The sequence below is a fragment of the Oncorhynchus gorbuscha genome, linkage group LG18 (genome assembly GCF_021184085.1).
Source record: "Oncorhynchus gorbuscha isolate QuinsamMale2020 ecotype Even-year linkage group LG18, OgorEven_v1.0, whole genome shotgun sequence".
NCBI lineage: Eukaryota > Metazoa > Chordata > Actinopteri > Salmoniformes > Salmonidae > Oncorhynchus > Oncorhynchus gorbuscha.
Window position 1 is genome coordinate 65884187 of NC_060190.1, and position 13574 is coordinate 65897760.

At 43.7% G+C, this 13574-nt stretch overlaps 1 protein-coding gene across 6 annotated transcripts in view; it reads left to right on the plus strand.

Annotated features, from left to right (window-relative positions):
• The window catches only part of LOC124002966 (voltage-dependent calcium channel subunit alpha-2/delta-2-like), a 359322-nt gene that overhangs the window by 10895 nt on the left and 334853 nt on the right, over window positions 1-13574 (plus strand). For all 6 annotated transcript variants that reach the window (XM_046310832.1, XM_046310833.1, XM_046310834.1 and 3 more), the window contains exon 2: window positions 11397-11478. In XM_046310832.1, coding sequence (XP_046166788.1) covers window positions 11397-11478 — 82 coding nt within the window. The remainder of the gene's footprint in view (window positions 1-11396; window positions 11479-13574) is intronic.

The following is a 13574-nucleotide window of genomic DNA, read 5'->3' on the forward strand; positions in this document are numbered from 1 at the left end:
TTTAAGTATAGCAAAAACAGCTAGCTAAATTTGGCTAGCCTGGCTTGTAGAGGTACTAGCAAGCCTCGTTATGGCCAAATCGATCAAATTGTACTTTACTGAAAAACACTGCCTTGTGTAAAAAGATAGGTTTATCGACAGCAAACCAATTGACTTTATTGTCATTTGCCCTCCTGAGTCCAGGTCCAGCTGGTCTAGGCTGCCGCCGCTGCTTGCTGGTCTCGCAACTCCTCTTCAGTTTATTCCGGCACAAATAAATAGGGCTGTGTGTTCCTATGTAAAAGAACATCAAAAAATGTTTCATCGTCCAGCTCTTCTTGGGAAGAGGAATCATCAGAAGCAGCCATTGTAGCTAATTATTTAGCAATCTCGGATCGACAGTGCATGGTAACATAGCTCAAATGAAACTGTAAACTGGTACCGCCCCCATTTGGAAAAGCCTGCCTTCGAGTTTGGGAGCAAGGAAGTAGGGCTCCCGTCAGGTTGTAGTCTTTACAAAGTCAGGGTAAATGAGTCAACCTAGATATGCTGCAACATCGTTGGGAGAAGTCCAATGGCTCTATTGAAGAAGGACAACCATATCTACTCCCTGATACTGTGATCGTGCAATCGGTGAAACACAAAGGCCACAATAATTGCTACGAAACAGGACTCCATTTTTTTTAGATCAGGCAGTAGGCTCAATCAACCAATGATGTTTCCCAGTGCGGAAATAAAAAAGAGGTCTAGTGCATAATTATGCCTGAAACACCCTCTCATCAATCAGATTTAATAGATCTGTCTTTTCTTGTCTTTCATAAGAATCTTTTAACGCTGACATTTATTTTTGTCATATTATTAAGAGACAAATGACATCTACATTTGAGTCATTTAGCAGGCGCTCTTATCCAGATGACAGTGTGTCTGAACTGAAAGGCTGCGTGGCTCAGAGCCGGCTGCTGCTGTCTCGTCAAAACACAAGCACAAACTAGATGGTAACTTTACATGAAGTAAAGATGTGCGGCTTGCTTTAGATTTATTTTTATTTTTAAATGTGGTAGTGTAAGAAGTTGACATAGTTTTACTTTACTAAATAAAGCAAAGCAGTTACATGTAGTCAAAATTACATTTACTAAAATAATTGGTCTGATTACTTTGACAGACTACTTTATCCACCTTATTACTTTGGATTGTGGCACAATCAGATCACGAAATGTCTAAACTACAGTTGTTGTGAAAACTGAAAGAATAAAGACAGGACAAAGTGATCTTCTGTCAGAAGATGGGAATAAAAGGCAGGATCATGTGATCTTCTGTCAGAAGATGGGAATAAAAGGCAGGATCATGTGATCTTCGGTCAGAAGATGGGAATAAAAGGCAGGATCATGTGATCTTCTATCAGAAGTTGGGAATAAAAGGCAGGATCATGTGATCTTCTGTCAGAAGATGGGAATAAAAGGCAGGATCATGTGATCTTCGGTCAGAAGATGGGAATAAAAGGCAGGATCATGTGGACAACACTTTTAGGAAAGCAAAGCAATGCAGAATAATAGATGCACAATTTTATTTTGTAAAACCTTCAGTGTAAATTAAGTTAGATTTTAGTTGAATGATGATGTAATGATTAGAATATTGTAGGCTATTAATTTGGAGAGAGAAATATGATGGTGCATCTAGTGATGAAAGCGCTTTAGAAGTTTTTTTTGTAGTTGAAGAACTATGTAGAATAGGTTCGTATGTAGACCTACTGATAGCTAGCTGTAGTTCTATCTAATTTAAAAAAAACTCTTTAGGCTAACAGTGATCGCTGAAAAGTACATTTCCTGAAGGAAATGTGATGTGCTTTCTAGCTTGTTTAAAAGTATGTATGGTTTTGAAATAAGTTATAGTAGTGGTAGTGTCTACAGTTTTAATTAATGGTGAATAGATATAGTTGAACATGTAGGTTGATGAAAATATTGATTGATTGGTTCATAGGATAGGATAACCTGAACATGTGAAAGTTGGTTTGTTGTCTTTAGCTTGAATAGTTCAAGAGTTGCAATTATTATTGATGGATATTATACTATATGCTAATGTATGCACATTTAAGTAATAATAATAATATAATATATGCCATTTAGCAGACGCTTTTATCCAAAGCGACTTACAGTCATGTGTGCATACATTCTACGTATGGGTGGTCCCAGGGATCGAACCCACTACCCTGGCGTTACAAGCGCCATGCTCTACCAACTGAGCTACAGGAGGACCACAAGTATTTATTTTACAGTGCCTTCAGAAAGTATTCACAATTTAATTTTAAAAATGTAGAATCTATGAGAATAGAAAGGTTCAGAACTTTTGTGAAACATCGCAGCACAGTTGAAAAATGTATGGTAAATATAAATTAAATCTGGATGGTGTTCAGAGATAGATGGGAGGGGTTGAGTGGAGCTGAATGGGACTAAAAACCATCAAAATATAACTATTGTAAAATATACTGTGCCCGTGAACTGTATATAGTATGTATAAGCTGTAAGTAGAAGCCTACGTTTTGTTGTCCATTAGTTTACTCCAATTAGGGGAGGGGTTGTTAGGGGAAAATAATACATGAAAAATATACAAATATATTTTATGTATATATATATATATTTTTTTTTAACGTATATGGGGATTGGAAAAGTGGCAATTACATTGATGGAAGTCACAATCTTTCTGTGATATTACAGCTGATCTACCCCTTAATTAAAAAAACAATAATAATAAAGTATTCACAGTTCTTGTCTTTTGCCACATCTTGTTGTGTCACAGCCTGAATTTAAAATAGATTAAATGGAGATGTTGTGTAGCTGGCCAACACACAATACCTCATAATGGCAAAGTGGAATTATGTTAGCTACTAATTAATTTAAAAAGAAAAGCTGAAATGTCTTGAGCCAATAACTATTCAACCCCTTTGTTATGGCAAGCATGAATAAGTTCATGAGTAAAAATGTGCTTAACGTGTAACGTAATAAGTTGCATGGGCTCATCTCTGTGTGCAATCATAGTGTTTAACGTGCTTTTTGAATGACTACCTCATCTCAGTACCCCACACAAACAATTCTCTGTAAGGTCCCACAATCGAGCAGTGAATTTCAAACACAGATTCAACCACAAAGACCAGGGAGGTTATCCAATGCCTTGCATAGAAGGGCACCTATTGGTAGAGCATGGTGAAGTTATTAATTACACGTTGGATGGTGTATCAATACATCCAGTCACTACAAAGATACACTCATCCTTTATAACTTAGTTGCCGGAGCGGAAGGTAACCGCTCAGGCATTACACCATGAGGCTAATGGTGACTTTAAAAGTGTTACAGACACTGACGATGCCTCAGCAACGTGGTAGTTACTCCACAAAACTAACCTAAATGAAAAGAAGGATTGCAATTAATTGCAAAGTCCCTCTTTGCCATGCAAATTGTAACGTTCTTCGTCGGGCGAAAGAGAGGAGGACCAAAATGCAGCGTGATGATGATTATCCATTTTAATAGAATACTTTAACAACGAACAAAAACAATAAACCGACAAAATGAACGAAGACTAAACAGTCCCGTAACGTGAACACAAACACAGGAACACTGGAAACAGGAACAATCACCCACACCCCACAATACAAAACAGGCTACCTAAATATGGTTCCCAATCAGAGACAACAACAAACACCTGCCTCTGATTGAGAACCATATCAGGCCAAACACATCGAAACAAACTAGACATACAACATAGAATGCCCACTCATATCACACCCTGACCAAACAAAACATAGAAACAAACAACGCAAACTATGGTCAGAGTGTAACACAACTGAACTGAATCCCCAAAAAACATTTCCACTGCATTTCAGCCCTGCCACAAAAGAACCAGCTGACATCATGTCAGTGATTCTCTCGTTATAACACAGGTGTGAGTGTTGACGAGGACAAGGCTGGAGATCACTCTATCATGCTGATTGAGTTCGAATAACAGACTGGAAGCTTCAAAAGGAGGGTGGTGCTTGGAATCATTGTTCTTCCTCTGTCAGCCATGGTTACCTGCAAGGAAACATGTGCCTCATCATTGCTTTGCACAAAAAGGGCTTCACCGGCAAGGATATTGCTGCCAGTAAGGACCGTCTCCTAAAGTTGATTCAGCTGCCGGCACCACCAGTACAGAGCTTGCGCAGGAATCGCAGCAGGCAGGTGTGAGTGCATCTACACACACAGTGAGGCGAAGATGTTTGGAGGATGGCCTGGTGTCAAGAAGGGCAGCAAAGAGGCCACTCCTATCCAGGAAAAACATCAGGGACAGACTGATATTATGTCAAAAGTGCAGGGATTGGACTGCTGAGGACTGGGGTAAAGTCATTTTCTCTGATGAATCCCCTTTCTGATTGTTTGGGGCATCCGGAAAAAAGCTTGTCCGGAGAAGACAAGGTGAGCGCTACCATCAGTCCTGTGTCATGTCAACAGTAAAGCATCCTGAGACCATTCATGTGTGGGGTTGCTTCTCAGCCAAGGGAGTGGGTTCACTCACAATTTTGGCTAAGAACACAGCCATGAATAAAGAATGGTACCAACACATCATCCGAAAGCAACTTCTCCCAACCATCCAGGAACAGTTTGAATACGAACAATGCATTTTCCAGCATGATGGAGCACCTTGATTATGCAAGAATGGGCTGCCATCAGTCAGGATGTGGTCCAAAAGTTAACTGACAGCATGCCAGGGCGGATTGCATAGGTCTTGAAAAAGAAGGGTCAACATTGCAAATATTGACTATTTGCATCAACTTCATGTAATTGTCAATAAAAGCCTATGACACTTATGAAATGCTTGTAATTATACTTCAGTTGTAACGGCGTTCGTCTGTTGAAGAAAGAGAGTCGGACCGAAATGCAGCGTGTTGGTTACTCATGACTTTAATGAAATGAATCGCGGTACATGAAATAACTTATAAAGACGAAAACAACAAACGGAATGTGAACTTATTACAGCCCATATGGTGAATACTACACAAAGACAGGAACAATCACCCACGAAATACAAAGCGAAACTATGGCTCCCTAAATACGGTTCCCAATCAGAGACAACGATAAGCACCTGACTCTGATTGAGAATCGCCTCAGGCAGCCAAGCCTAACAACACCCCTAATCAGCCGCGATACCAAATAATACAAACCCCAAATACGAAAACAACATATAAACCCATGTCACACCCTGGCCTACCCAAACATATAACAAAAACACAAAATACAATGACCAAGGCGTGACAGAACCCCCCCCTAAGGTGCGGACTCCCGGACGCACCTCAAAAGCATAGGGAGGGTCCAGGTGGGCGTCTGTCCATGGTGGCGGTTCCGGCTCGGCACGTGGACCCCACTCCATTAATGTCCTTGTTCCTCCCCTTCGCGTCCTGGGATAATCCATCCTCTCCGCCGACCATGGCCTAATAGTCCTCACCCAGATCCCCACATAACTGAGGAGCATCTCGGGACAGAGGGGCATCTCGGGACAGAGGGGCATCTCGGGACAGAGGGGCATCTCGGGACAGAGGGGCAGCTCGGGACAGAGGGGCAGCTCGGGACAGAAGCAGCCCGGTACTGAGAGGAAGCCCAGTACTGAGAGGAAGCCCAGTACTGAGAGGAAGCTCAGGCAGGTAGTAGGCTCCGGTAAATCCTGGCTGGCTGGCGGAACTGGAAGATTCAGGTTGACAAGCAGATCTGGAAGAGACTGGTTGTCTGGCAGATCTGGAAGAGACTGGTTGTCTGGCAGATCTGGAAGAGACTGGTTGTCTGGCAGATCTGGAAGAGACTGGTTGTCTGGCAGATCTGGAAGAGACTGGTTGTCTGGCAGATCTGGAAGAGACTGGTTGTCTGGCGGCGCTGGGCTGACTGGCGGCACTGGCGGCGCTGGGCAGACTGGGAGCACTGGCGGCGCTGGGCAGACTGGCGGCGCTGGGCAGACTGGGAGCACTGGCGGCGCTGGGCAGACTGGGAGCACTGGCGGCGCTGGGCAGACTGGGAGCACTGGCGGAGCTGGGCAGACTGGGAACACTGGCGGCGCTGGGCAGACTGGGAGCACTGCCGGAGCTGGGCAGACTGGCGGCACTGGCGGCGCTGGGCAGACGGGAGACTCCGGCAGCGCAGGAGAGGAGAAAAGCGCTGGCTGCGCTGAACAGGCGAGGCGCACAGAAGGCCTGGTGCGTGGTGCTGGAACTGGTGGTACTGGATCGAGGACACGCACAGGAAGCTTGGTGCGGGGAGCTGCTACCGGGGGACTGGTGTGTGGAGGTGGCTCTGGATAGACCGGACCGTGCAGGCGCACTGGAGCTCTTGAGCACCGAGCCTGCCCAAGCTTACCTGGCTCGATGCCCACTCTAGCCCGGCCAATAGGAAGGGCTGGTATGTGCCGCACCGGGCTATGCTCCCGCACTGAAAACACTGTGCGCTCCATAGCATAACACGGTGCCTGCCCGATCTCTCTAGCCCAACGGTGAGCACAGGGAGTTTGCACAGGTCTCCTACCTGGCATAACCATACTCCCTTCTAGCCCCCCCCAATAATTTATTTGGGCTGCTTTTCAGGTTTCCTTGCCAACCGTGTTCCCTCGTATCGTCGGCTCCTATCTCCGGCTGCCTCTGCTCTCCTTAGTGCCTCCACCTGTTCCCAGGCGATCTCTTCCGGCCAATATCTCCTCCCAAGTGTAACAACCTTTACCATCCAACACGTCTTCCCATGTCCATTCTCCGAATAATTCATCCTCCTTTTGCTGCTCCAGCTGTCGCTGCCTGTTTATACCAGCGCCTCTCCGTTTTACCCGGCGTGTCTTTTTCTTTGACTCCATTCGCCTATAGTCCTCTTCGCATTGCTGCAGCGAATCCCAGGCGGGCTCCTGCACTCTCTCTGGGTCGGCCGCCCACCTGTCGATTTCTTCCCACGTCGTATACTCCATGCCTCTGCCGTCCATAACGTCCTCCTTTCGCTCCTGAAACTGTCGCTGTCGTAGCCAGTTTACACACTGCTCGGTCTGTGAGTGGTAGGTGATTCTGTAACAACGTTTGTCTGTTGAAGAAAGAGAGTCGGACCGAAATGCAGTGTGTTGGTTACTCATGACTTTAATGAAATGAATCGCGGTACATGAAATAACTTATAAAGACGAAAACAACAAACGGAATGTGAACTTATTACAGCCCATATGGTGAATACTACACAAAGACAGGAACAATCACCCACGAAATACAAAGCGAAACTATGGCTCCCTAAATACGGTTCCCAATCAGAGACAACGATAAGCACCTGACTCTGATTGAGAATCGCTTCAGGCAGCCAAGCCTAACAACACCCCTAATCAGCCGCGATCCCAAATAATACAAACCCCAATACGAAAACCACATATAAACCCATGTCACACCCTGGCCTACCCAAACATATAACAAAAACACAAAATACAATGACCAAGGCGTGACATCAGTATTCCATAGTATTCCATCTCAAAAATATCTCAAGACACTGAAGCAGCAAACTTTGTGGAAATTAATATTTGTGTCATTCTCAAAACATTTGACCACGACTGTATATACTTTTTTAATGTTCAAATCTTTCTTCCACTTTGACATTACAGAGTATTTTGTGTGGATCATTGATAATCCCACCTTGTAACACAACAAAATGTGGAAAAAGTGGAGTGTGAATACTTTGTGTAGTCACTTAATAGTGCAGACAAGAGTTAGACCAGAGCTAGTGTGATCCAGAGTTAGCTAATTATGCACAGGACCAGATCAAACCAGCGCTACTGCAGACCAGAGCAGTAGTTTGGTCAGTAGTTGTGGTCAGTGTCTAAACTACAGTTTTTGCATGTGAAAACTGAAAGAAGTGCATTGAGAAGAGATCGGGTGAAATATGAAGCGAGTGAACTGAGACAGCTTCACTCTGTCCAATTAGAGCAGCAAGATCAATTGTACAGCCTTCCCTTCTCTTTACAGACAGGCGAACTAGCCAGTTGAGTTATTTAGAGCGCAGAGCATGATCCTGAGAAGGAGGATGATGCGCTGTTGCCTCGGATGCTTCCTTGTAGCTACTTTCTTGGTGTTCACAATTCTTCACCATCATTACGCTATTGTTCTAAATTCAATTGCCTTCTTCACCCTCATCATAATATTTGCCTGTGCTGCCACGTGCGCTTCTCTGTGTGCGTGAGTATCCATCGCAACGGCTCCATTTGGGCTGCTCAATGATGAGACATGAGAGAGCTGCTTTAGCTAGCTACTTTTCCTCACTCTAAACTTTGACAAACAGCTGTAACTTCTGACTGGTATGAGATAATTCTGTTTAGACTCGAGCAGAGAAGTAGACCAAGATGTCTGAAGTGCTGTGTTATTTCGGTTACTAAAACAGCTGTATCGTTAGATTGGTTGCAGATCTTTTTGCTTCAATTTCAGATTTGAATAACAGGGAAATAGACCAGGTGTCATACCCTCTAAATTTTTGTTGCATTTACTGTGAATGGAAGTCGTTGTCATTGCATTTACTGTGAATGGAATGTTGGAAGTGATAATGTCACAATGGGACCTTTAGAATGTAGAGGGAATTCCGTGGACGAAGGACAAAAAAAAAACGGACTAAAAGATGAATAATTTACAAAGCATAAAAGATATCAAAATGTTGTATACATGCACACTCTTCCAGACTGGTCTACACATTTGAAAGTTTGAATGACATTTATAGCTTAAATAGTGTAAGTTGAATAGCGTTCCAAATAATAATAATAAGTATGATGAAGATTTAAAGGGGAGAGTCATGCTTCGCAAGCCCGAATACAAATATGAGAGAAGAAAGGGCTTCATGTTTGTAGAGTTACTATTTCCTTAACATTTGTACATGGAAGCACAGCCGCGAGCTGCCCAGTGACACGAGCCTACCAGACGAGCTAAATTACTTCTATGCTCGCTTCAAGGCAAGTAACACTGAAACATGCTTGAGAGCATCAGCTGTTTGGACGATTGTGTGATCACGCCGTAGTCAATGTGAATAAGACCTATAAAGAGGTCAACATTCACAAGGCCGCAGGGCCAGACGGATTACCAGGACGTGTACTCCGAGCATGCGCTGACCAACTGGCAAGTGTCTTCACTGACATTTTCAACTTGTCCCTGACTTATTCTGTAATACCAACATGTTTCAAGCAGACCACCACAGTCCCTGTGCCCAAGAACACTAAATCAACCTGCCTAAATGACTACTGACCCATAGCACTCACGTCTGTAGCCATGAAGTGCTTTGAAAGGCTGGTCATGGCTCACATCAACACCATTATCCCAGAAACCCTAGACCCTCTCCAATTTGTATACCGCCCCAACAGATTCACAGATGATGCAATCTCTATTGCACTCAACACTGCCCTTTCCCATCTGGACAAAAGGAACACTTATGTGAGAATGCTATTCATTGACTACAGCTCAGCGTTCAACACCATAGTTCTCTCAAAGCTCATCAATAAGCTAAGGACCCTAGGACTAAACACCTCCCTCTGCAACTGGATCCTGGTCTTCCTGAGGGCCGCTCCCAGGTGGTAATGGTAGGTAACAATACATTTGCCATGCTAATCCTCAACATGGGGGCCCCTCAGGGGTGCGTGCTTATTCCCCTCCTGTACTCCCTGTTCATTCATGACTGCATAGCCAGGCACTACTCCAACACCATCGTCAAGTTTGCCGATGACACAACAGTGGTAGGCCTGATCACCGACAACGATGAGACAGCCTATAGGGAGGAGGTCAGAGACCTGGCTGTGTGGTGCCAGGACAACAACCTCTCCCTCAACGTGATCAACACAAAGGAGATGATTGTGGACTGAATGAAAAGGAGGACAGAGCACACCCTCATTCTTATCGACAGGGCTGTAGTGGAGCAGATTGAGAGCTTCAAGTTCCTTGGTGTCCACATTACCAACAAACTATCATGGTCCAAATACTAAGACAGTCATGAAGAGGACCCGACAAACCCTATTCCCCCTCAGGAGACTGAAAATATTTGGCATGGGTCCTCAGATCCTCAAAAGGTTCTACAGCTGCACCATTGAGAGCATCCTGACTGGTTACATCACTGCCTGATATGGCAACTGCTCGGCCTCCTATCACAAGGCACTACAGAGGGTAGTGCGTACGGCCCGGTACATCACTGGGGCCAAGCTTCCTGCCATCCAGGACCTCTATACCAGGGGATGTCAGAGGAAGGCCCTAAACATTGTCAAGGACTCTAGCGACCCTAGTCAAGGGCTACCTAGACCCCTCTTTTACGTTGCTGCTATTCTCTGTTTATTATCTATGCATAGTCACTTTGACTCTACTTACATGTGCATATTACCTCAATTACCTCAACTAAACGTTGTGCCCCAGCACATTGACTCTGTACCAGTATCACCTGTATATAACCTTGCTATTGCTACTTTACTGCTGCTTTTTATTTATTTGTTACTTTTATTATTTATTTTTTTACTTAACACAGATTTTTCTCAACTTCTTAAAGCATTGTTGGTTAATTAAAGGCTTGTAAGTAAGCATTTAATTCGGCACATGTGACAAATACAATTTGATTATACTTACTTTTTATTATTACTCATTAATGATCTATTTTATGTATGTGAGTGTAATTATTTCTCTTTTAGATGGGGGTGCTTGATGCCTGGGTGGGTAGGGCCTCCACTCTAAGTTGCTAACTCTTGCTGATTGAACAGCAGCTTGTGAACATCTTGATCCAGTCATTTGTAGTCTTGGTGGGAGATCTACAGTGGGGTACTCCAGATGTTTGATCTCTTCATTCCAGACTTGGCTTCATCCACTGAGAGAGCATCCTGCTTATTGTGCACTTCTGTCAGACCTGAATTGTAAAAATTTGATTACATGCCCTTTTAAGCTGTGCTACTGATCCAAGCCCAGCTTTCAGAACACACGCTCACACTCCATCCAACCAGAACCCTACTGGTATGATTGACGTCTGAAAGGGATGTTGATGAATGAAACTGACGCTAGGAGATAAAAAATAAGTGTGTCTATGGAGGGAAGGAGGGGAGTGGGTGATGGATGGACAGACAGACAGACAGACAGACAGACAGACAGACAGACAGACAGACAGACAGACAGACAGACAGACAGACAGACAGACAGACAGACAGACAGACAGACAGACAGACAGACAGACAGACAGACAGACAGACAGACAGACAGACAGACAGACAGACAGACAGACAGACAGACAGACAGGTAACCCCCCACAAAAACTTATATCACATGCAGTATGTACAGTACATCACATGAGGTAAACAAGGGAAGGGAATGTACTTTTTTACAGCCTAATATTATTTATGAAAAGCATGAATATTAAAGTTACAGCTGTGTGTCTTTGTTCCTTCAGAATGATGCATTGGGCAGGCCGCATTGAGAAGGAGCTGGAGAAGACTATACAGTTGGTCACTGGAACCCAGCAGATAAGAGGGGTAAGTACTGGGAACTGGACTTCGTTTGAGGTTGTTTAAGATCATATCTGATCCCATGCATCTACTGCAGAGGTAGCCTGCATAGTTCTGTCATACTATCCAGGTCTGTGCCCAAACAATTCGAGCTTTTACTTTTAAAAATGCACCTTTCAAGTCTCTCACTGTTGCCGCTGGTTATAGACCCCCCTCAGCCGCCAACTGTGCCCTGGACACCATATGTGAATTGATTTCCCCCAATCTATCTTCAGAGTTCGTACTGTTAGGTGACCGAAACTCGGACATGCTTAACACCCCGGCCGTCTTACAATCTAAGCTAGACGCCCTCAATCTCACACAAATTATCAAGGAACCTACCAGGTACAACCCCAAATCTGTAACCATGGGCAACCTCTTAGATATCATCCTGACCAACTTTCCTTCTAAATACACCTCTGCTGTCTTCAACCAGGATCTCAGTGATGACTGCCTCATTGCCTGCGTGCGTAATGGTTCCGCGGTCAAACGACCACACCTCATCACTGTCAAACGCTCCCTAAAACACTTCGGTGAGCAGGCCTTTCTAATCGACCTGTCTCGGGTATCCTGCAAGTATATTGACCTCATCCCGTCAATAGAGGATGCCTGGTTATTCTTTAAAATTGCTTTCCTCACCATCTTAAAAAAGCATGCACCATTCAAAATGTAGAACTAAGAACAAATATAGCCCTTGGTTCACCCAAGACTTTACTGCCCTTGACCAGCACAAAACATCCTGTGGCTTTCTGCATTAGCATCGAATAGCCTCCGCGATATGCAACTTTTCAGGAAAGTCAGGAACCAATATACACATAGTCAGTTAGGAAATATAAGGCTAGCTTTTTCAAACAGAAGTTTGCATCCTGTAGCACTAATTCGAAAACATTTTGGGACACTGTAAAGTCCATGGAGAATAAGAGCACCTCTTCCAAGCTGCCCACTGCACTGAGTCTAGCCTCTCTGGGATAAGGGGCAGTATTTTCACGTCCGGATGAGAAGCATGCCCAAAGTAACTGCCTGCTACTCAGGCCCAGAAGCTAGGATATGATTATTATTAGTATATTTGGATAGAAAGCACTCTGATATTTATAAAACTGTTTGAACAATGTCTGTGAGTATAACAGAACTGATTTGGCAGGGAAATCTTTTTTGAGGTCAACCTGTTTTCCATTAGGTTTCTATGGCAAGCCCGTTTTAATATAAATATGCTTGCAGTTCCTATGGCTTCCACTAGATGTCAACAGTCGTTAGAAATTGGTTGATGTTTTTCCTTTGAGGAACGAAGAAGTAGCCCTTTCCTTTCTGGGAGTTGAGCCAAGTGGACTCTTTTTGGGGCGAGCGACCTGAAGCTCGCTCCACTATGATTTTTATCTGCTATTGAACACAGTTTATCCCATCTTAAATTTGATTGATTATTTATGTTTTAAAATACCTAAAGTTGGAGTAGGAAAGTTGTTTGAAATGTGTGGACCAAGATTACAGGTAATTTATTAGATAATGTTGGGTGAGTTGGAACCAGTGTTTTTCTGAATCAAACGAGCCAAATAAATGGACATTTTGGGGATATAACGAAGGAATTAATCAAACAAAAGGACAATTTTTGATGTTTATGGGACAAGTTGGAGTGCCAACAGAAGAAGATCTTCAAAGATAAGGCATTAATTATATTGTTATTTCTGAGTTTTGTGTCGCGCCTGGAGGGTTGAAATATGATTGTCATGTGTTTGTTTGATGGGGTGCTGTACTCAGATAATAGCATGGTTTGCTTTTGTCGTAAAGCCTTTTTGAAATATGACATGGTGGCTGGATTAACAAGAAGTTAAGCTTTATTTTTGAGTATTGCACTTGTGATTGTATGAAAGTTAAATATTTCTAATCATTTAATTTTAATTTGTCGCTCTGCCATTTCACCAGATGTTGTCAAATCGATCCCGCTAACGGGATTTGATCCAAACACTGTCACCACCGGTAAATCTACGATAATCGATCATTTCAATAAGCATTTTTCTACGGCTGTCCATGCTTTCCACCTGGCTACACCTACCCCGGCCAACAGCTTTGCACTCCCTGCAGCAACTTGC